The sequence below is a fragment of the Serinus canaria genome, chromosome 9 (genome assembly GCF_022539315.1).
Source record: "Serinus canaria isolate serCan28SL12 chromosome 9, serCan2020, whole genome shotgun sequence".
In the NCBI taxonomy this organism is placed as follows: domain Eukaryota; kingdom Metazoa; phylum Chordata; class Aves; order Passeriformes; family Fringillidae; genus Serinus; species Serinus canaria.
In genome coordinates, this window is record NC_066323.1 from 3,907,985 (window position 1) to 3,932,512 (window position 24,528).

Sequence of the window (24,528 nt, forward strand, 5' to 3'; positions counted from 1 at the left end):
CACAAAACCTGGCACTGAAACTGAGGGGGAAATATGCTGCTGGAAGCTTTTTTAGGTTCTTAGTTGCCCAGTTTTCAATCTGAGAGTTCCAAATCATAGGAACAGAAAGGGGCAACAAGATTTGAGGGGACTGGACAAGACAATGCAGCACTGCACATACTTTTCCATCTCAAAGTGCCAGGGTGTGGTTTGGAAACACAGAGATTGAATAAATGATTATACACTTTGCTAACTCCAGTGACCTCATAGCACAAGTATGTGGGACAACCTCTGGCAAAAGGCCCCTCTGCTTTATATAGGTTGCTTTCTGAATCTAATTCTGTAAGTATATGGGGTCTGTGTAATGACTGTGTTTAAATAAGTTTCAGTTAACAAAGGTGCTGTATTGAGCATCTTTAAAGACTTACATCCTATTCTAGTGTATCAAAACTTAGACTTTTACAGCCAGAGCTGGAGCAAGGTCAGGAGCTGAGGGGGGAGAGGGGCTGAGGGGCTCTCAGTGGTGCCCTGTGACAAGACAAGGAGCAATGGCCATGAAGTAAAACACAAGATGTTCCACCTCAACATGAGAATTAATTTCTTAACATTGAGGGTGGCAAAGCATTCGAACAGGCTGTCCGGGCAGTTTGTGGAGTCTCCCTTTGTAGAGACTTTCCTGCGTCACCTGCTCAGGGTGACCGTGCCTTGGCAGGGGAGTTGGTCTGGATGATCTCCAGAGACCCTTTCGGCTCTAACAGTCCTGTGATTCTGTGAAGGGAGGGCGCTGAGGGGGGGTCGGTGAAGGCCTGAGGAACCGAGGCCAGGTGGTGAGGGGCTGAGGGGCTGTGGTGGGCTGAGGGAGGTGGTGGGGGCTCAGGCGGGATTAGGGCTTGGCAAGGCGCTGAGGCGGCATGAAGAGAATGAGGGACCGAGGCGGGATGGAGGGTGCTGAGGGACTGAGTCGGGGCGCTGAGGCGTGATGAGGCGCTGAGGGACCGGGGTGGAACAAGGCTTTGAGGGGACAGAGGGAAACCAAGCGGTCGCTGAGGGACCGAAGCGGGTCGCTGAGGAGCTGAGGGACGGAGAAGGCACTGCGAGAGACCGAGGCGGGTCGCCGAGGGGCGGTGATGGGCGGAGACGCTGCGGGCGCGCCCCCTTCCCGCCCCACCGCTCGCTCCCGCCGCCTCTCGCGAGGCCACCGCCCCCCCCGCGCGCGTCACCGGCAGAGCGGACGGGGACAACATGGCGGAGCGGCGGAGGCACAGGAAGCGCGTCCAGGTACCCGAGACTCCCCCTCCTCTCTATCTCTCCCTCCCCACCCGGTGGCTCCCCCTCTCCGTGCTTAGAGCGGCTTCCCCCGCGGCCTTCCCGCCCGACGCTGTTGCGAGGTGGCGGCTGCGGGCGGCCCGCGGTGAGTGCGCCCCAGTCTCGGGGCACCGGGAGCCCCTCAGGCCGGACCCGGACCCCAGGCTGGCAGGTTCTCCTCAGAATTTTCTAGCAAATTGGTAAACACTGTGAAAACAGAATGGTGGAGCTCAAGTAGGAGCGTTTCGGAGCTGAGGGGCAGCCAGCGGGGCCCCCCGGCACATCAGAGGCGCCCCTGCTTCATCCCCATGGGCTCTGCGCCCTCAGAAGTTCTTCGTCCCTCCATGACCAATAAATGACATTAGGAACTGTTCCCCATTTTTAATCGCCGTGTTATACTCAGGATCTCCCCGGTTATCGGTGTCGAACAATAGCTTAGTGCGGGTAACACCAAAACACCCGGGAGCTGCACCTTCACCCAGCGTGTCCGGCCCAGGGATCGTAAGCAGGAGACGTGGGACAGATGGTAAAAGCATCTTAAAAGCAAACGTGCCCCAAGCAGGAAATGATGCGGGAAGAAAAGGAAATTTGTGTCTGGAAAACATAAACAAACAGGCACGCCTATAAATAGACCTAATCAGCTTTGAGATCGTGTTAAAATGTAGTGATAATTGTGTGGTGGCACTGAGAGACAAACTGAGGGCTGCTTTGGTGTTTTCACTTACCTGGGAGCCTGGTATGTCGGGGTGTAATTTTTACATGGAGTTTTACAGAGTTTTTAGGGCATGTTTTGGGCGTACTTACAGTATCGGTGACCATAACACTCGTTACTGTTATGTGTTATCAACACTCGGCCTAAATAGTGTTTGTTTGGGTTTATTGCTCTGCTGTAAGAGCAGATAATATTCACAGGAGAGATCACAGAGCCATTCAACAATGTATGCTTCATATATCACCCTTCTGCTTGGCTGCCCTCTCTCCTTTCTCAGCCTTCCCTTTCCCAGCCCACTTTCCCTTCCCCCAGGAAGATGGAGATCTGCCTGTACCTGTAAAGGTTCCTTTTTTCCCTTTAATTCCAATTAGCGAGGCAGGGGGAGAAATGCAAGGAGTCATTAATCAAAATCTTGTTAAACGAGCCCTATCCATCACAGCATTCAATGAAATATTGCAAAACATCACAGAATTATTCTCCTTTTAAGATTTTTATAGGTTGTCCCTTTCCAATGACAAAGCACCCATCAAACCAAATTTAAACGTAATTTAATGTTTGTATAACACCCAAGGCTGTGGTCTTGCAGGCAGTTAAGCACACTTAATTTACAGCCTGTTAGTAGTAAAAGTATTTACCAGATTGTTAGTAATTAAATCGATGGGTTTAGTAATTAAATCGTCTGGGTTTTAAAACTTAAGGTCATGGCCTAAATTTCCAATATAATTATGCAAATAAATGTGTATCATCATAGGTTCCTAGTGTAGGTCAACAACAATGGGAAGACAAGACAGTGGACAAAGAATACCTGGTGAATGCTCAAGGGGTGTTCTTAATTGGTCACTGAATAAAACAACTCATATTTTTCTTGGTAGTGGGTTTTAGATTTTATTTTTCTTGAGCATTTTGAACTTTACTGTCATATTTTCAGTATGATTATCACGTTTTTCCTGCTCATGCTGCAACTGTCTTCTTTTAAAATCAAGTGTGGGATTTTTAGTCGTAGGTGCTTCAAGTGTTGTAGCAGTGTGTACTTAATTTAAGGTGATGTTGCTCCCCTAAAGAGATTATATATTGTACTGCACACAAGTCTGACATCAGAATACCCTGTATTTCTTGACAGGAGAGACGTTCTTGGGAAAAGTTGGTGTTTTTAGCTGTGGATGAGACTGATGTAATGGAGTTCAATAAGAAAAACCATGGGCACAGAACCTGGGTTTGGAATGAATTTTTGTAGGATTTTATGCCTGCCATCAAGATTAGAATCATGGTAGTTATGTCAGATAGCTAGACATGAAAAAAGGTTCAAGAATAGTTCAAAGTTCTGTCAAGCCTGCTCCACGTTTCCCATCGGAAGCAGTCACAGGAAGGATGTGTTTTATGGAATGCACTTTCATCAAAAGACACATTGCCCAATGTGTGTTGCATAGCTTAGACTCTTCCTCTGAAAGTTACAAAAGTTGCAAAAATTTTAACTTCAGAAGTTTGAGCAAAGATATTGCAGAGGTAAAATTCTCCAAGTGTCGTTCCTGATGGCAGTTAACTGTAATCAACAGGGAGATTAATTCAGACATGCAGTAATGAAGGGAGGCTGGTCTGTAGGTTGCAGATTGCTTACCCAGTGGCTCCCACATGATTCAAATGTCTGAAATCAAGAATGCTTGCTGTGTATAAAGGACTTACTGACAGAAAAACAACATATGTTGTCTAATGGCTAGTTTAATCTTTTTATTTTAGACAAAATACATCTCAAAAGATGGGAGATGCCTTTGAATGCCTGCTACTCCAGCAACCTGATCAAAGCTACTTCATGTCTTGGAACTATATTTTTTTTTCCATATGTGTCCTGAAATATTCACTTAACCACAAAACTTTCAGTGTTGTTTCCTTTGGGCCGGGTAACACGTGGCACTGTGCTGGCAGCTCTGCAGTTTGACTGTTAAATAGGCATTAAGTTTTCATTACCTTGGCTGCATTCCACATGCACAGTTTTAGTCTGCCCGTGTCAGGTTTTGGGCTGATCTTTGCCTTGGGATTAACAGCGCTTGGCGTCGCACCTTGTTGCTATGTCCTGCACTCCAGAAATGTTAATGCATGTAAATACTGCTCCTGAAAAGAGAGAAAACAGCTCCTGGGCAGTTTGGGGTCAATATCTCACTGCAAATTGATGGCTGAGGTGGCATCGGTGCCATTAATGACAGGTACTTTCCTTGTTGACTTTTTTCCTTTGATTCAAGTTCTGAGATTCTCCTGATGAAGGACATCTACTAATCATTAACTCTTGCAGCCTATAGCTGGGTCCTGTTATGATTTGGGTTCTGCTGGAAGGAAAATGCACAGCTGCAGAGCTACACTGCTGCTCCTGTGCTGCAGTTTTGTGTGAATGACTCTGAAAAGGATCTGCAGAAAGGACAATGCAATAGTTTTCCAGTAATGCATATTTTACTCCTGCTTGGTCATTTGGCTTTATTTTCTTCATAAATTCTAGAAAAGATGAATGGGATGATAACAAAGGAGAATGGTTAAATATGTCTTTGAAATCTGAGTGGTATCAGGTGATAGAGGAGGAAGAAACAAAGATCAAGGGGGCAAAAAAAAGTTGAAAAATGGGAATGAAAAGTAGCAACCTGAGTTGTCATTAAAACAAGAATCAGTCTCTTGGAAATCTTGAGTTACATTTTTGGAGGTGGGAAGGGAAGAAGTCAGAACAGCTGGCCTGGGGTTGGAAGGGGACTGAAGCTGGTGTGTTTTGGCTTCAAAATACTGTACATTGCTCCTTGGATCTGTTTTAGAACTCTGTATGTTTACAGAGTTCTGTATGGTTTTGCTCAAAAAAATTAGCAGTGGTTAAAAAGAAAGAGGGAAGAAAACAGATACTTCTGTTTTCATAGGATATGGACTGCAAAACATCTGCTAATCTTTTTCTGTAAAGAAAAGTTAATGTTTTGTGGCCAGCACATGGCCATGGTAATCCAGAATAACTGGTTTCTCCACATGGCTCTGCCACAGTTTCTTTTAAGAGACCTGGGGCAGTCCTTGTACTGGTCATCAGTGCAGGAGTCAGACAAGTTTGTGTTTGTTAGTCACTGAAGAAAACTGGGATGTCCTAAGAACAAGCCCTAACACCGGGGTGTATTTGTTTCCCCCTCCGCATTCCAGTCCTGCCAAATTCTGTGCTTTTAATTTGTCTATGGCACGTTGGTTTATTTTAGGCAAAGTACAAATATCTCAGCAGCACCCAGTACCCTGCCACAGAGCATCCACTCTGAGATCGTGACAGTCAACAGGGAAGGGAAAAAGATAGTCCTGCAGTTCAGCCCAAGCTGTGATGTGCTCAGCACTTTCAGAGAAGAGTAGTAGGCTGATGCATTTGTAGAGTCTTTATAATGAGGTGTGTGGAATGGAACCTGGCCTGACGCAGTGTCATTTTTGATATAGCCTCTCAGCTTGAAAAACAGGCACCACATGATAAATGTGCTTAAATTTCTTCTTTTCCTTATCTGAAAACTGTATCAACTATTAGGCTTCAGAAGTCTGCTCTGAGGGATGGTGTTCTGAAAATCTAAGAGCAAAAAAATCAACTAGATATTGTTTCATTGAAATAAAAGAATTTTGATGACCCTTTTGAAAGAGAGGAACATAAATCCCTGTAATGCATTTGGCTGCACATGGAATAACTTGTCTTGCTAGTGACACTCATCATTTACCCCCTTCTGATTTTCCAGAAACCCTGTTTATGTTACCGGGTTGTGGAAGGAAATTGCCCTGTCTTGGGTCATACCCGTCTTCTTGCAACTGTGATGCAAAGAGGGAATAAAATGAGTGCAGTTTTCAAACCAGGAATGTGCTCTGCCCTTTTGTCATCCACTGAGTGTTCCAGGAGTAGGAAAACCTGAATAAGTCATGCTTGGGTAGAGCTGAGGGGGTGAATTCAATGGCTCAGTTCAGATGTTATTTTGATGTGTTCAGGCCTCTCTGGTACTGCAGTCCCAGCTGGGGGTTGAATTAACTGGGAACTGCATCCATGCATTGAAGTCCAGCAGGGACTGTGCTGTTCTTTGATTTGGGAGATAATGGTAAGTTTGATTAGGACTTTCCCTTCACTTCAGTGAGTCTGGAAGGTCCCTGGGTTTGATTGTCCTTCTATGAATTCATATAGGGCAGAATTGTGATTGAGAATTATTCTTAAAAATTTAAAATGCCTTTACATTTCTAGCAAGTCACTAGGCTGAGCACTGCTTTTTCTGTCAGTCGGTGGAGTTCTGTCTAGACAAGTGAGAAATTTGGTTTGTTTTTATTTTTAATGGCCAGAGTTTGTAAGTCACCGGGGATTGTAAATCTTACATGCTGTCTAGTGACAACATGGGCTACTTTTAAAAATGAACACAAAATTTGGTTGAACTTTTAGAAGTTGTGCCTAGGGTAATGAACTTACCATTGCTTTGATTCATTTCATTTATTGATGGAATATATTATTTTCTGTCAGTCATTTATTTTCATATTTTAATGGAAGCCTGGCTCTACAAACAAAGGGATGAAAATAGGATGAAAAATGGGGATTAAATTGCAGGGAACACTTTCTCAGAATGAGCTCAGTTAAACTGTGGCAGTCTCTCTCACTGGGAAGCTTTTTTTGTTTGGGGTGTTATGAAACTATCCCTCACAAAGCAATAGAGAGAAAGGAGCAATAAAAAAAAATCTCCTGGTGCCAGCCCATGCCTGTGTAGTGCATCACATGACCCAGCAGGATTATAAATATTTTAGGAAGAAGGAGAAAATCCACCTTAGCAAAAGAATTAACACTGATGAGAATATCTGCAGTTTCTCTGTCTTACAGTCTGTGCTGTGAAGAACATTTGCCCTGTGAATTGTTCCAAATTTCATTTGCTGACAGGAATTACTAGAAAAGCAGCGTTTCACACAGTGTTGCTGCCTGCAGTCCTCAGTCTCCTGGTGCTTTATCCCACTGGCAATAATGGGACACAGTCAGTTGTTTTATTTCAGTGCATTGGAGCCCCTTTTGTTGCTGTTCAATTACTGTGGTACCAAGTTTGGTGGCTTGGTTTGATTTACAGTTACTGGTATAGCTGTACCATGTAAGAGGACCTGAAACCACAGAACATATATTATGTGCATACATGGCACTGTCAGGGAATAGTTTTCTTTAAATTAAAAATTAGGAAAATGGACAACATGCAGCAGGAGGTAATGTCCATTTGAGGACTGTTAGGATAATCTGGCCTAATTTGGGCACATTTTTGAAACCACCTGGTGAGTGAGCATATTTCTTCATCATATGGAGGATTTTTTAAAAAGTCTCAGAACTAAGGGCTGTGGAGTCTTTTGGTCATTTGGATACCTTCTGTCTGTATTATTCTCTTCAAAATTCTCCTCAGACAGGAAAAGCAACAGTCTCCTCTAGAAGGATACTCATTAACCAGTTGGTTTTGAAAGTTAGCAGTTGAAAATTAACAACTCTTACCATCTGAAGCTTTTATTCGGGTGTAAACACAGCTATTTCACCTTGCATTTCCATTTAACGTGCTGCTTGCGATATTATGATTTTACATCTTAAAAGCAGTAATAGAGGCTATATATGTTTATTGGCCTTTAGGAATATTAGGTCTTTAAATAGACTCTGAAACTTTTATTCCTGTAAATGATGAATCTGATTTGTGGTTGATACAATCTGTTTCTTCAGGCAACACAAGAGGAACGGGTACAGAAAAGGCACTGCAGTGTGGAAAGCTGCCCTATGTTTCTGTGCTACTGATCCACAAGTAGCAGGATGGGTTGGAGAATTAAACCTTATGGATTAAAAGAATTTACAGAAAAGTATTTTGAGGAAGTTAGTATAAGTCAGTTTAATATCCCAACCTATGGGTTTTTTCACGTATGTTTTTGTGAAGCAGGAACATTAGAAAGTTCTTCCATTCCCTGCTTGCAAATATTAGATCTTAATTTTATGTAAGGGAAAATGCCCATCTCCATCCTTCTGCCTTATACATCTCAAAGTTCTGTTACCTCTCTGCAAGGTGCTAAAAGCACAGAATTTGTGAATGTGTGCAGACTAAGAGTTCTCTTCTCATAAAACATTGGGTTTGACGTTTAAATTTCATCCTGCTGTGCTTTCCCTGATGTAGAACATCATCCTGATGTTCTACTGTGCAGATTGGAAGAAATCTCCTCAAGGGTACTCTAAAGTCTCATGTTTTAGTCAAAGTGGGCAAAGAAATTTTCTAGCCAAATCTTTCAGCTTCTTTTCAACATGGTTTTCTCCTTCTGACATGAAATCTGAGCTGCTCTGTCAGAGTGCCTACATTGCTGTCATTTCATACACACTCATTCCTCACTCTGCTTTTTCTTTGTTCTCAGCTTCACAACTGTTTCCATCCCAGCTGTGTACCTTAAGCAGCTTCCCATGTGCTGCTTTCCTCTTAGGCCTTCCTTTAGTTTGCTCTTTCTACAGATCTGCTGAAGGAGTTTGTCCTCCTTACCTTCAGTTCATCTAACTTGAGATTTGCTGCTTTTTTGCTTCCTGTAGACAGAAAGTTCTCAGGAAAAATGACTTGACCTATTTTCACATCCTTTATATTTTATTTGTTTAATGTGCCATTAAATAATGAAGACAAGACTTTGCAATATCTGATTTTTTTTAAGCCCAAATGGGTGATTTTCTTATGTGTTTAAAACTGTATTAATAACTTTTGACTTTTCCCACTGTAGGAAGTTGGTGAGCCATTCAAGGAGGAGAAGGCTGTTGCTAAATACATGCGCTTCAACTGTCCAACAAAATCCACCAACATGATGGGCCACCGAGTTGATTATTTTATTGGTAGGGTTGCTTTTAACCAGAGAATTCAGACTTCTTCTAACATTGCACTTGGAGGGTGGGAGAGGCTGTTTTATTTTTATTAATAGTACTTTATCTAATAAGTACTGATCCTACAGTTTGGTTTTGAAAACTTATCTAGGTATTAGGAAACCATAAAATGAATCTCACTATCCTGGAGTAAATGCGTAAACTTTTCACTCTGTGCTTTAAAGGTGTGTGATGTCAAGAGGAATATATTTCAGAATAGTGTCTAGTCTTACTTGAAAGATTAAAAATATGTGGAACATCAGAACAGACTGTGGTTCAAGGAATGTAGACAAAATGTTAAAAATAATGTTAATTTGAATGCATTTTTAATTCATTTTTTTCCCCTCTAGCTTCGAAAGCCGTGGATTGCCTCCTGGATTCTAAATGGGCAAAGGCAAAGAAAGGAGAGGAGGCTCTCTTTACAACCCGAGAGTCTGTAGTTGATTACTGTAACAGGTATGACCCAGGCTACTTCTTCATTGTCATTAATGGTGGTAGATGTCAGAGTTATTTAGGAACCAATGTAACTTGGGCTTTGTGCATCCTAAAACTTCAGGATGTATGCAAAAATAATGATTGTAATGATTTATATTGCTGTGTTTGAGGGTGGAAATGGTTTCATGATTTTTGTTCCCAGAACTCTCCCAGGCTTTCACTGCACTGCTTGGGGCAGCAAGGTGAACCAGAGGAGTTTCCTGAATTTTGCCAATATTTGAAGTCAGTAGGGTCAGAGCTCTCAAATCTCTCTGTCCCCGCTGTCTAAAGAGCAGGGTTCCCTGCTGCTCTTCCTGTTGGGAATTCGGCTGTGCTCCTTTCAAGGATGTTTCTAGTTGGTGACCACCTTAAGAATACCAAATACTACATCCTGGTGCCCTGCTTGCCATGTATTTATGTCTTTATGTCTCCATACATAAATAGATAATATATGCACTTGCAATAAGGTCTGTTTGTCGCTGACAAGAAGGGAAGGCTTGGCATAGGTACCACAGTTTCAACAGAGCAGTTCTGTTCATTGTGCATCACTTACCAGAGATCTTGATGATCTGTATGTCCACTTATTTTTGCTATGAAATACACTGACGTGAACTTGAAAATAAATAGTGCAAGAATTGCATTAATGGGAAAGATAATTAAATGGATCTGGTGGGTTGCTGTATCCTACATCTTGTGTGTTCATCTAAATCTGCAAAATGCTGCTTCAGAAAAGAACAGTTTTTACCCAGTTTTGAACAGATGAACCAAAAAAAGCAAAGCAACAGGCAAGACATGGGATAAGTAGGTCTGGTATGTGTAGCTGTAAATAGAGCAGATGATTGTGACCTTGCCTTTCAGTCATGCTGGTCATGATTATGTTAGAGAGATAATCTAGAATGGTGTCTGATAACATAATTGAGTGTAAATGTTGTTCTCCCAGCTGCACTTAAATGAATCATTTAACTTATTTCATTTTAAGACTCCTGAAAAAACAGTTCTTTCATCGAGCGTTGAAAGTGATGAAAATGAAACCTGACAAGGATACCAAGAAAGAAAAGGAAAAAGGAAAGGCTGAGAGTGGGAAAGAAGAGGAGAAAAAGAGCAAGAAGGAAAGTGGCAAAGATGAAAAAACGAAGAAGGAGAAAGAAAAGGAAAAGAAGAAGGATGGTGAAAAAGATGAGTGTAAGAAGGTAAGTACTGTGTGCAAGAGAAGAGACAAACTTGTAACAAAAACATCAACAGATTGTTAACATTGCACTGGCTCAGAAGTTGATTATTCTAAAATATGCCATACTTTATTTTCCTGTTTTCGTCTCTAAATGATGCTTTTTTTTTTTTGGTTTTTTTTTTTTTTTTTTTTTTTTTGTTTTGTTTTGTTTTGTTTTGTTACCTTTCGAATTTGTCTTGTTTTGGTCTAGATCTAAAAAGAGGCTTCAGTTGGCCTTTGTGTACCTGGTCATCTTTTAATGTGGGCTGAGTTAATCAAAACCCGTTTCTCTCCAGTGGCAGCAGGCAGGGAGGCTGTGTACATCAGTTACCATAGAATGACACATGTGCATGTGACCAAACATCCAAACCAGTGCAGCTGCACCAGTGAAACAAAACAGTTTTGCAGTGTTTGGTAACTGGAATGTTTGGAATGTCACAATTGGTATGTGGGGCCTGTAACAGGCTGTGTAACAGCTTCCATGACTGCCTGCATCCTGCTTCCTTGCACTTGAGCTTCCAAGCTTAAACTGCAACTGTGGTGCAGGTTTTAATGTGGTTTGGGTTTGTTTTCACTCCTGGCTGGTTTTATTACTTATTTATTATTAGCAGAGCAGAATTTCTAAAATGTTGGAAAGCTGAGGAGAAACTTGATGAGTGAATAGGGTGTTTCTTCTACATTCAGTGCTCTGAGTCAGTGAGAGTTAGTAGGATAGTGGGCCAAAGTTATTCCCATTCATACATTCCTAAGTGAAATAATGGCACATCTACTGAGAATTACAGTCTGTCTACAAAGGTTTGGCTGTCCAGAGAAACCTAAATGGTGAATACAAGAATTATAAACAGGACAATCCTACTGCAGTCCCAGCCCAGTGTAAGATTACCCAACCCCTGAGGTACTGCAAAATGCTGAACATGAAAGTAACAAACTCCTCCATTCCACTGTCATCAGGGGAAGTACATTATTAAATTTATCATAATTTTTAAACTAATCATTTATTGAATAGATATTTAGAGGATTGTATAAGCCAGTGGGTAGGAACTTGAATGAAACACGTGACCAAAACCACAAAGTTAATTTCTCACAACGAAGTAAGCAAAGAGAAACAAACAGGAGAAAGAGAAGAGGAAGCACAAGATCCAAAAAGAGGGGAGGAGGACAAAGAATAAATGGGCAGAAACTGATTCTGCCAGGATATCCGTTTGGTAAATATGGCACTAAAATAGCAAATAATTCTAACAAAGTCAGTGATGGTGAAATGTTGTTCACTGTTCTTGATCCCTCTACAGACTTCCTGTTAATATCAGCCCAGCTTTGCTAGGCATTTGCTGCCACAGCGTAATCCTGAAGTCATGGTCTAGTCCTTAGACACTAAAAATGAGATTTCTCTTTACTTACAATTTTCCTTGATTTTTGAGGTACCCAGTTGATAATAAATAAGAACAGAAAGAAATAAAGTATCTTTACTTAAAAAAAAAACCAAAAAAGTGTGAACATGATCTTAAGTTTGTGAAAAGTTACCAGATTAAATATATTATAAAACAAATAATTTTTGTAATTTTTTTATATATAATGGTTTGTTATATATATATAAGATATAGATAAAATATTTATGTTTGTCCTCAGGATGACACCCCAGGAACACCCAAGAAAAAGGAAACTAAGAGGAAATTTAAACTGGAGCCACATGAAGATCAAGTTTTCTTGGATGGAAATGAGGTAAGATTTATGGTGCTTTTCAACTTTGGGTGTCACCATGCCGTTGTCAGACAATACTGTAATTTACTGGATTTCTACAAACTCCTTCTTGACATGTTGAAAGAAAAATTAATGGCAATGTGGTGGCTGATCTTGAAAGCAGATTTTCAGATACTTCGAGGAGGTTAAAGACAGGTAAACAGAGAGCAGTAACTTTAAAAAAATCCCAAAGAAAACTTCCTTACCAGTACCTGAGGTGTTGGTGGCCATGAGGTGATGTATTTGTCCTCAGGGTGGATTCAGGGGTGGTGGAGCTGACCCTGCCTGGGACAGGAGGGTGGGACAAAGACTCCTGAAGTCCCTCCAGCCCAGCTTATCCCACAGCCACTGCCATGCCAAAGTTGTTCTAAGCCAAACCAGTCTTCTAGGACACCATGCTCAGTCACAGGAGGGGAAATAAAAAATACCTGCCTGGCTTTGTGATCTGAGCAGACAGTGACCCTTTGGCATTCCTGAATGCTCATCCTGGCTTTACCACTGAAATTGTGGCCTTAAATACTTCTGTGTTCTGGAAGACAAAGAATTTAATTATTTACCAGCTCTGTAATGTACAGAGTCACATTTGTACTTCTCAGGTTTGGGATAAGTGGTAAGTTTTCTGTGCGGTGTTGATGCTGTGTGTGGCTGTACTGGAATCTCCCCCAGGATTCTTGTGTTCCTTTGGTTATAAAACATACATGGCAGCAAATTCTGTAAATAAATCACTGGTGCAGAAAATGTGTTTCCCCTTTGTGTCTTGATTTTACTTTCTCAGTTCTTCTACACTTGCTTTGTTCTGTTTCATCCCATCTCGTGTGGACTCACACCCAGCTCTGATCCTCCCTGTTGTCTTCACATGAGGTGCCCATTCCAAATGAGGCTGCTATACCACAGTATTTACTGTTTGTCCTAACATCAGTTACTTCTCTTTTTATTAATGAGCTGAAAGTTTTAAAAACTATAATTCACAAAAGCTGTTTTTTAAGTAGTAGCTAATTTAGAGCCAATTCTTGTGTATTTGCATTAGAGCTGGGTTTTTTCCTTTCCCTCATTATTTTGCACTTACAAACACTGGATATCACACACTTATTGCCAGTCACCATCTTCAGCTTGCTTGGGCTCCCAGAACAGCTCACTTGCAGCAGCTGCACCTGAATACAGTTAACTTTGGCACCCTGTGGGAAGCAGAATGTCAAATATTTATTGCACCACACAGACTCACTGCTGCCTCCCAGGTGCCTTTCTGGTAGTTGGTATTGACACATCTGCAATGAGGGTTGCTGGTTTCTAGTAACCAGCAGCTGCTTTTCATAGTTAGAAGCTCGGATTCAAACTCTTTAGTTTGCTAAGAAAAAAACCCACAGATTTTTATCGTTCTGAAAATCCTGCACTTTACCAAGAAGTTTTTCATTTATGGTTGAGCAGCTGAGATTCAAATGGATCCACAGTTCTCACACAAATATTTGGCTCTGAGAGTTGCAACTGTAGACATAGAGCTAAAAGTGCTGTGGGACAGAGGGTACAGGGCCGCTGATTTGAGCCCAGCACAGGGCCTGCAGTGAGCATTCCAGTTGCCTCCTTTGTTCCAGGTGTGCAGTCTCAGTGTTTTCTTTCCAAAGCTCACAGGACGTTTTGTTTCCACTTAGTGGTCTTGGGAAACTTGTTTTTTTTTTTTTTGGTTGCTTTTTTTTTTTTTTTTTTTCTTCATGCTGAACAACATTAATGAATAAAGAAAGATACAACCAAACTTTGATTCAGTGATGTTTCAGAATCTTTCATTTTCCCATCAGTTCTGCTGTCTGATTGTTTTCCTCAGGATTACATCACCTGTCAGTTACCCTTCCTAGGAATCACGACCCCTTGCCCTGCCTGGGTGCTGACCAGAAGCCCTTTTGCTCAGCACCAAGCATTGCAGCCTGGCAGTGAGTGTTTGGGTGAGGGAATACACGAGATGTTTATTAGAGAGCTTGTTCTGAGTGCAAACCATGTCATTTCTGTTGTAGGTCTACGTGTGGATCTATGACCCTGTTCACTTTAAAACTTTTGCCATGGGACTTGTACTTGGTAAGTCAGAGTACACACAAATTTATTTCTGTTGCCTTAAGCTAGCCCCGAGTTGTCCAGTGGGCAAATGTGGGTTATGTAAAAATATGACATATGTTATGAGTGATACATTTTGGACCCTAGAACTTGTGTAGAAAAAGACAAATCAGCTAATTTTATTTTTTGAAATCTAAAACAGTATAGATGTTAACTGAATCTAATGCACTACTTTGAATGAGCAGTAAGCCTGGAACCTCTGTACATGTACCAGGAAAAACTCACGATGCTTCTCGTGCTTCTGTTCTGCCCTCTCTGCTCAGTGATTGCCGTTATAGCCGCGACCCTGTTCCCGCTCTGGCCAGCCGAGATGCGTGTCGGTGTTTATTACCTCAGTGTGGGCGCCGGCTGCTTTGTCGCCAGTATTCTGCTCCTGGCCGTCGGTGAGTGTGGGCAGGCGGGGTCTGAGAGGCCGGAGGCACAGCCCAGCTCTTCCCCGGGCTCGGGCTGGGCGGTGCCGCTTCCCTGGGCGCTGTTCGGCCGCGGGCGGGCGGGTCCTGTGTGCGCTTCCCAGCGGCCAGCGGGTGTCACGGTTGTGCCACGGAAAGAGAGAGAGCTCAGGCTCTTGTCACCTGTCGGTGTTCCCTGTGTAGTGCAGGTTCGTTTACTTGTGCAGAAAATGTGTTTCCCCTTTGTGTCTTAGTTTTACTTTCTCAGTTCTTCTACACTTGCTTTGTTCTGTTTCACACTTTTTTGTGTCTGAACAAAAAAGTGCAGAACAAACCCAGAACTGCACACAGAAACTTATTAAGAGGCGAGAATGGTGTCCACCAGGATTTTAAAGCTTTCTGTGGCAGAGAGGTTAAAAGTTAAATGAGAGATAAGACCCATGGTTAGTGGGGTGGAGGAGACATGGCAAGAACAAACTACTTCCCCCCAGCATCCCCCAGTCCCTGGCTGGGGGTGGGCATTAGCAGTGAACATCTCTTACAGCATGGTTGTACACTCTGTGTGTCTGTGACAAAATCCAAACTTTCCCTTGTTTTCACACAGCTCGCTGCATCCTTTTCCTTATCATCTGGCTCATCACTGGAGGAAGGCATCACTTCTGGTTCCTGCCAAACCTTACAGCAGATGTGGGATTCATTGACTCCTTCAGGCCCCTGTACACACACGAATACAAAGGACCAAAAGCAGACTTAAAGAAAGAGGAAAAAGCAGAATCCAAAAAGCAGCAAAAATACGACAGCGAGGAGAAATCAGACAGTGAGAAGAAGGAAGAGGAGGATGGAAAGACAGAAGGCACAAGGAACTCGGGAACAGACGGCTCAGGAGGAGAGCGACATTCAGACACTGACAGTGACAGGCGCGAAGATGACAGGTCCCAGCACAGTAGTGGCAATGGAAACGACTTTGAAATGATCACAAAAGAGGAACTGGAACAGCAAACAGATGAAGGGGATTGTGAGGAGGAAGAGGAGGAAGATACCGAAAGTGGGCCTTCACATGGAAAATCATAACTCACTGTGGTTTGGGACTAAGTATGTGCAAATGGTTGGATTTTCTTTGTTGGCTGATCACCAAAACATAGACCATACAGTAGCATCTTTGTTTGCTGAAATATCTGTGTTACCAAACAGTTTTATATCTAGTTCCTTCATTTTTTTTAACCATTAACTTGATTACTCGGTACTATGTTAATCATTAATATCCATTTACGGAAGTTTTATCAATTTGACAGGTTTTTTATTGATTGATAGGTTGCCCAGATTGTCCTCAAACATACTGAAAAACATCATTTTCTGGTACTTGCATAACTGGTCAATTAGTTTAGCTTCTCAAACTTGCTTTTGTAAACCAGGTAAAAGTTGAATGACCAAATCTCAGATTATTCCTAGTTATCCTCATCTGATAGTTAGGTAAAGCCCTTCTTAGCCCATAGCCTTCTTGATATTTTTCTTGATTTTGTTTTCAAAAGATTGTGAGAACTTTCCTGAGAAAACTAGTTTTAGCAGAAGTATTTTGCTGACAGTAGAGGAGCTGGTAGTGCTGAATTTGGCTGCAGTGTTCTCTGTTTCTCCAGCCTGTGTGCCAGCAACTGAGGAAATCCAAACTGGTTTTGTGCATCCAGAGAGAGATGTCATCTCCAGCAGGTGAAGGAAGCAGCATGGTTTGGAAATGATGGCTGTTTTCTTTCTCCTGCTCCATCATAATTTAAAAACAAATGTATTCTGTACATAATTTACAAATAAAGCAAACCATTTACTTTAACTGCTACTTATTATTTAGAGATTTGATCCAGCATTCAGTTTGTATTATTGAAGCCATGTTGTGGTGTATCTATCAGAGAAATGCAAGTCGAGAGGACCTCACGGAGTTTTTGTGTATGATTGGTAGCTGTTCCACAGAAGCTTTAGTTTTGTGCCAACATTCCATGTATTTGAGTAAATTGATCTTTATTAAATGAAAGCAAACACCAGAGCTGTATGGATGCCTTAATGTTAAACCTCTCTGTACTCTGGAACTGGAGTAGTTTTAAGCAGAAGAGGCAGGAGAGTGTTGGTCTGCTCGCAGAGCTGCTGTGAAATGACCATTAATATTGTTTGTAAATCCCTCGGAGGAGCCGCTGCTGTGTCTCCCTTCCCGCTGCCCCTGGGCAGGATGGACTGGAGGTCTTGGCTGACTGAGCATGGAAGAAGTTACAACTCAGCCTCTTTCCTCTCAAGGACTTTATAGATTTGATTGTCTTCCCAGCCACTCAGAGAAGATGAGGGTAAGAGAATTTTTTTTTCCTATCCTAAATTGCTTCCCATCCTTCCAGCGTCGGCATTTTGGATGAAGATACCAATTTTTCAGATTGTGCAAATATATACATCATCATGGTTGCGTTGATAAACAATTCATGGATATGGTGTATTTGCTTCTTAAATCCTGAATAGTTACTCCATAAGGAAACAGATAAATTGGATCACTTTTTTATTAATATAGCAAAAAAATTAAAGGACCCATTAACTAAACAGATTGACTCCTGGCCACTTGTGTGTTATCACTGATTAAAGAGCTAACAAAGTCCTGTTGTACCTAAGTGGGGTGTGCACAATGTGATGGGGAGAGGAAAGCCTGTACTGGGGCATCACAGGGCAGCCAAGCCCTCAGCAGGATTTTAAGAAGTTAATGCAGTGGTTTTCAGTTATTTCAAGTACATTTCCTCCTCCAAGTGAAATAATAGGGCCATGCTGAGCAAATCAAGTGGAAACGGTCAAATAAGAACTCTAATGTTGCCATTTGCTCCCTGTTCATGGGGTGTGTGCCATGTGCCAGCACTGCCCACCTGGAGAAAGGTGTCTGGGTCTCAGAATTAACCATCAGACGCTTGTGCCGTCACCTTGACAGAGTTCCAGGCTCCTGCAGCCTAGAAATTGAATTGGCCTTAACTCCTCACTTGATCTGCTGTGAACAGCTCTGATCTCTGAGGTGGTAAGAAAGATCTGCTCAGTGGTTAAGGAAAGAACTTCATGACTCATTACTGTACTTGTTTTCCTAGAAATATCCCCCAAGTACTTCTGAAGCATTTTGGAATAACAATGAAAGACTATTATGACAGAACAACATGCCAGTAATAGTAAAATTATGAGTGGACTCAAGGTATCATGACAAACACTTCCAGTCCAAAGAGGAAATCACAAAAGAACTTGGCCATCTTTAGATTTTTGTATCAGGCATTTCAAAGTTTTTCTTAATAATTTTGATTTTTAACTTTGAGAGTCTATGGTGACCTCATGAGAACGAATTAACATATATTTAGTGAAAAATTACTCAAATAACTACACTACTAAAATGTTCTTCCTGCAATAAATTTTATAGTGGTCTTACTGATATTTCTCCCAGTGTAATTTTCTGGGTTTTTTTCTTTGCAAGAGGATATGATTACTCCTATATAGTCTTTTAAACTAAATAATTACTGGTAAAACCCAAATGAGTATTAATGCAGATCAGTATTTAGTAGAGATGTTACACTCAAGTGTGCTCTGCTCTGGTACAGATACAGCAACCTCAGCTCACCTGCTGGGTTCTGGTGCTTAAACAGCAGATCTTTCTCTAGCAATTAAGAAACAAGCAAAAATTACTATTTGATGAACTTGCTTATTTTTCTATCAGTGGAAAAGTTACAGTAGTGGGGAGATGATAAACAATTCTCAAACAGTAAAGTTTGTTCATAGCAGCAGATCAGGGGAAGCATTTCTGTTCCCCTACTGTGGATCATGCAGCAGATTTTTCTGGTGTTTTATATAAAAAATAGATAGAGAGATAGATAGATAGATAGATAGATAGATAGATAGATAGATAGATAGATAGATAGATAGATAGATAGATAGATAGATAGATAGATAGATAGATAGATAGATAGAGTTCATTTAGGCCTTCTTCTGTTTGGAATAACACTGGCTGAAGCTTTCTGAGAATCATACTGCAGGAAGAAGGGCAGATAAAGAGAACTGGAGAATGTCTCAGTTCCTCAGTTTGCTCTCATTACACTCTCCCAGGACTCAGGAGAGGTGGCAGAAGCATCTGCCCCATGTAAACGCTAAATGAAGACAATGTAAAATGAACTGGAGAAATGGAAAACACCTGCCAGGCTTAGCTTTTATGTTCCTTCCTGCAATCCCTAGCAGTTCTCACTGTGGCACTGAGTCCTCAAGGCCTTGCCAGGGCTCTCTGCAGCTCCTCTGAGGATATAATTCTCTACTAACAGGGTAACAGGAACAGCAAAGCAATGTTGCAGCCTCACAGCTGGCATAAAAAGCCCTGGGCAACAGGAAAACATCCTCTTCCAGCTGCAGGTGATTGACTGGTAGAAGTTGGAAGCCCTGCCAGAATCCCTCCTGGACCTGTTGGCAGAATCAGTTCAAGTCAGCTCAGTTTAAAGAACAATCCCACTTCCTCTCCTGTGCCTCCCTCAGGCAGCTGCTGAGCTGGCCACCTCCTTGCCAAAATTTCTATATCCCACTCCAAACACAAGCAATTTGCAAAATAAAATACACCTGGAAAAAATAGAGCTGTGGAAAAAGTGTCACTATGTTCATACCTGTTTCCCTCCCTGGAGAGACAATGGTGAGGACAAAGACGCCTTTTAGGTTCTGGGACACCTCAGTGAGCTCTTGGTCCTGATAGGCCAGACTGTAGATGACACAGCCCAGGTGTTTGAAACAGGGACCAATCCTTCCCCTCCCTCACATCCCCAAAATTTGCCTTATCCTGACTTAGCTCAAATCTTCCAACAGGGAAGTTCTAGATGTATGATTTTCTTGAGTTCTAGAAAGGTTGTGTTTGCCTTATATTCGAGTCTAGAATCTTCAAGGAGTTGTACTGGGATAAATTCAGAGTAGATCCACAAATCTGAGCCACCACAAAACCAGAGCAGGAGACAGATTCTGGAGATAATTTCCTAATTTCCTGCTCACACTCAGTGCTCAGGACCTGCATGTCCTCCCTCTGCTCCCTCTACCCTTTCCCAGCTATTCCTTTCCCAGCTGCAGTGGGAAGGGAGGGCTGTATCCCTTACTCCCTGGCTGACATTTCATCCAGCTACTTCTGAAACATTTTTAAAACCAAACCTTGAATCGTGCATGTTTGAACACCATTCTTTGTTACACTCTCTGTATAAGTCGTATCAAAGATTTCCCAAGATCCAAAGCAGATGAGATGCAACTTTGCAGTGGTTTTCATGCAAGGCTTAGCACAGACAATAGTGCTGGACTCACCTTTTAGCTCTTGTTAGGAATTACAGTCTGTCCTGGGAAAGAGTCTCCACCTACTCACCAGCACTGCTGTGATAGATGTGTTGACTTTTAAATACAGCAGAAACAGATCAATCCTCTTGGAGACCTTTAGTGAAGGAGTTGGTGACATTTAACTCTGCAGCCAGGCTGACCCCCAGCCCACTCCAGGGCGTTCCTCAGGCTGCTGAGGTATTTTGTCTAATGAGAAGGACTCACTGATTTGATTCTCAACCTTTCTGATCAACCCCTCCCTATAGAATCAGAACCAGAGGAGATTTTTAGCTGTTTAATTACTTTCAGGACAAGGTGATGTTTGCAAAACACTCAGATGCTGGTTTCTAACAAACTTCTACAAGTCCAAGGTACTTAATTATTGAGCATCGTTTATTACTGACTCTGACCAAATCCTCCCCAGGGAGAGAGAGCAGGGTGGTGTGAGGTGGTCCAAGGCACTGTGCCCTTCTCACTCAGAGCCCTTCTCACACAAGGGAAAGGGGAAACAATCCTGTCAGTGTAAGTGAACTGAGACTGAAGCAGCTGCTGAATGTTTTCAATACACTTCCTGGTAATGGCTGGTACAATTTCATTAGGGCTTCTCATTTTATTTAATAAAGCATTGGATTATTTTATTTGTAATTCAGCAACAGGTGCGGGAAAACAAAAGGCACATTTCCTGATAGTGTCCACAAAGAGTCCATTACTGCCTGGCTGACACAGAGACATTTGCTTTGCCATGGTTTTTTTTGGGTTTTTTTGGGGTTTGTTTTTTTTTTTGTTTGTTTGTTTTTTGTTTTTGTGGGTTTTTTTTGTATGGGAAAATAATGATCACAGAAAAAAAAATGTTTTGTAATAAAAGACTTCTGAGAGATGAATTACTTTAGAGTTAGCAACAGCACTGTGCAAACGGTTTCAGTGCAAGTTGAAGTAAGGAGGGAACAGTCCTGGGTAAACACTGATCCTGCTTTAGATAAAGATCAAAGATTTTCTGCAGGTGGTAACAACCATTAATCCTCATCATGTACAACAGGCAAACACAGAAAAGGCTCAGCTTGTGATCCCTGGAAGTCCCCTGGAGCCTGGATCTAGTGAGGGATGGAAGTGCTTAGGAGGGAGAAACTGACAGTTTATCTTTGCTAATCAATAAAAACACAGAGCAGAGCCCCAGGTGACTCTCACTGGCCTTCACAGTAAATTCTTATTTTCTCTTTCTCATCTGTGAGCGTTCAAGCAGTAATTAGGCTGTTTGTAGGGAGTCAGAAGATGGAGTTTTGAATTCTTCACACTAAAGGTGAGATTGAAATTACATCTCCCCTCCTTTTAGCTGCTTTTTAAATGAAAGTGCCACAACAGAATTTGCTTTAAATTGAAGTCTACCAAGAAGTACTACTAATATACTAAAAGGTTACAAAAGATTTTTAGCTCTGCTTTGGTGTTTGTGAGCAACACTAAGAGAGTTTGATCACACCCTGCAATCCACATTTGCTTCAGTCTTAATTTTAGTTTTGTGTTACAGTGACCAGTAAACCACAAATTGGGTTTTTTAAATTACTGGTCCATGCAATGGAGTTTTTGGGGCCTTGCTTTTACCATCTTTTTTCCAGTTCCTTGAAAAAACATTTGTGTCAAAGACAAAAACCCACCAACACTGCAGTGACATCGTGAGCAGCAGGAAAGGTGACACTTGTGCAGTGACAGCACACAGCAGGGACACAAACCAAGGAAACACCACTCCTGAAAATCCAGCAGGGCTGACACCAGCTCTGCACAGCATTTTCTGGATTTTCTCTGAATAAGCAGAATTAGAATTCTATTTTTAAAAATACTTCAAATTAAAATTACTATGGAAATGTGTTTCTTGTTCCTCAACAAGATCTTCCTAAGAACAAACTTGTTACTTTTAAAATGAGCACTTCAAGTGATCCAATGAAGATCCACTACATACTGTCTGTTCTTTTAAAAGGTTCTTGAAAAATAAAACATCTTGCAAATGGGACATCAGTAAAGCATTTTTTCTTTAAAAGTAAAGTTTGTTAAAAATAAAGTTGGTAAAATAGTTTACTGGTTACATATTCTATTAGTTAAATATTCTATTAAAATTATAAAATCTTCATAAACTCTGTCTCTGAGCCCCATAGCCACTGGCCATTGCAAAACTCGGCTTGCTAATCCAGTGCTGACAAGGCACAAACCCTACCAGGGCATTAAACAGGCTCAGCTGGGCTACACCCAGTTAAAGGCACAGCCAGGGAAAAGGGGAGCATGCAGGCAAGGCTGGCAGGCTGGCACTCACCCCACAGACAAATGTGCTCCAGAGAGCATTCCATAGGGACATCCCAGTGGTCCACTGCCCCTGGCTGTGGGGCCATCCTCCTGGGATGGGAGTGAGAATGTTCATCATCATCATCTCTGCAGGAGTTCACAGGGTGCAGCTTTCCCCACACGTGACACCAAAATGCATAAAGATGCATTTATCTCCCTGTCTTTGCCCACAGGGCTTGAGGTGTCCAAGATGCCAACATAAATTGCTTGAAATGCACAGAGGTGAGGTTTAAATTTACTCCTCTGCTCAACACAATAAAGGGACTGGTGGCAATGAACTTCTAAAGCCCAGCACATCTCAAACAGGAAGAGCAGGGGGAATGTAAAGACTGAGCTCTAACTGCACAGGAAGCACAGCCCACACCTCCTTGTAAAGGAGTTGTATTCATTACTTGCACCTGCCCCTGTCTGAAGGAAACCTCCTGGCCTGATTCAGGCAGCAGCAACATGCAGGGACTCTGCTGGTCCCTACTGCTCTTCCTCAGACACTTCAGAGGCTGCAGTGACCCATGGGGCTGCAGTGCTGAGCTCCAGCCCAGCAGGGAGGACAGGACAGAGCCCAACATCTGCTCAGTGAGGACAGTTTGTTCAGTCACTGCTTCTATCTGAAAGTTATTGTTAGATTTGAAATTAGATATTATCTCTTTTCTTGTTCCCTTCCCCTAAGGAAAGGACCAGCAGGAAACAGGAAAGTTCCTTTCCATTGAGTTGAACAAAAGAACCCAAAATATGAGCAACCAGCAGCAGGAAACTGCCCTGAAGAAAGAAGACTCTATGCAAATATCTTAGACAACACGGAACCACAGCATGAGCTTTTAACACGCAAACACCTTTCAGAAGAGATTCTCTGTATTATTTCATGTACCCCTCTCCTCAAGGAGGAACTTTCTGTCTTGTTTTACACACAGCTGCCTCCATGCAAATATAATTTCTTAAAGCTTTCTATTGCTGCTCATAGAGATAAATGCAGCCTCTTTAACCAAGCAGGATGGGCTCAAGACATTACTTAGCACATGGTTCTTGTCACGTACCTGCATGTTTTCCTGTGAAGGAAGAGGCAGCCCTTATCCAGCACGGAGTGAGCAGCTCCTGACTTAGCAGGGACCTGCCAGCACCAAGCCCTGTATTTGATTTCCAGGATATCCCATCTCGTACCATCATTTCTCTGGGATGGAAGATGTGATACAGCACTCAGGAGCAGGAAACAAGACTCACAATCAGTGAGTTAAAAGCAAACTTTCTAACAAGCACAAGGTGATGGAGGGAAAAAGGGAAGCTAAGAAGTAGACAACAGAAAAAGGGGATGAAATGTGGGCAGAACTGTGCTCTGTGGGCCCCACTGAGGAACTCCCCCAGAAGGTTCACTGAGCACAGAGCTGACACAATCTTGAGGTCACACACTCATTAGAATTTTTATCAGCAAAAAAATTTCTAAACTGTCCCTGTCCCCTCCTGGCTCCTTCTTCCCCACACCCAGGCATCTCCTCACACAGGCCTGTGCAGCAGTTTCTGCAGTCAGAAAGAGAGACATGAACAGAAACAAACCCAGACATCCAAACAGTTCATTTGCTCCCGCTGGGAAAATCACTTTCATTGCTTTGCCCTGGGTTAGAACTAAGAAGAAAACAACTATGAAAGCATCAGTATTCAGATACTTGTGGGTGGACTGGGTGCTCAGAAGTTGCAATATCTCTGTCAGGTGTAAACATTTTCTTATTGTACTCCAATTTGTGCAACAGTCCTAATAAACACTGTGTGGATAAATAACTATGGTCAGCATGAATGCTGCTGAAGATTACTTTAAGCCATCAGGTTTTACAGAGTACTGATCATCTTGTTTTTCCATAAAAAGCCCCAAACCTAACAAACTGCAGAACTTTTTTCCCCCTCAAGTTCTTTAAACCTTAAGATGAAACATGGAAGGGGAGAGGAGAAGGGCAAGAAAAAATATAGGGGGAAAAAAAATCACAGCTTACATCTGAATTTAATTCTAGAGAGTTAGTTGCTTTCAGAAGTCCTGCCAGCCACTTGATTCTTTTATACACACAGCTACATCAAACAATACCCACCATGTGGGCACAGGGCTTCCCAGAGGGAGCATCCTGTGTTCCCTGCC

At 42.1% G+C, this 24,528-nt stretch overlaps 1 protein-coding gene across 1 annotated transcript; it reads left to right on the forward strand.

Annotated features, from left to right (window-relative positions):
• The first annotated feature begins 1,147 nt into the window (after positions 1-1,147).
• Positions 1,148-17,332, forward strand: SEC62 (SEC62 homolog, preprotein translocation factor). Its single transcript, XM_030227220.2, has 8 exons — positions 1,148-1,257; positions 8,720-8,828; positions 9,206-9,311; positions 10,309-10,519; positions 12,163-12,255; positions 14,277-14,337; positions 14,637-14,756; positions 15,367-17,332. Exons 1-8 carry the CDS (start codon positions 1,222-1,224, stop codon positions 15,831-15,833), a joined length of 1,203 nt encoding a protein of 400 aa, XP_030083080.1. The 5' UTR covers positions 1,148-1,221; the 3' UTR covers positions 15,834-17,332.
• The last annotated feature ends 7,196 nt before the right edge of the window (positions 17,333-24,528 follow it).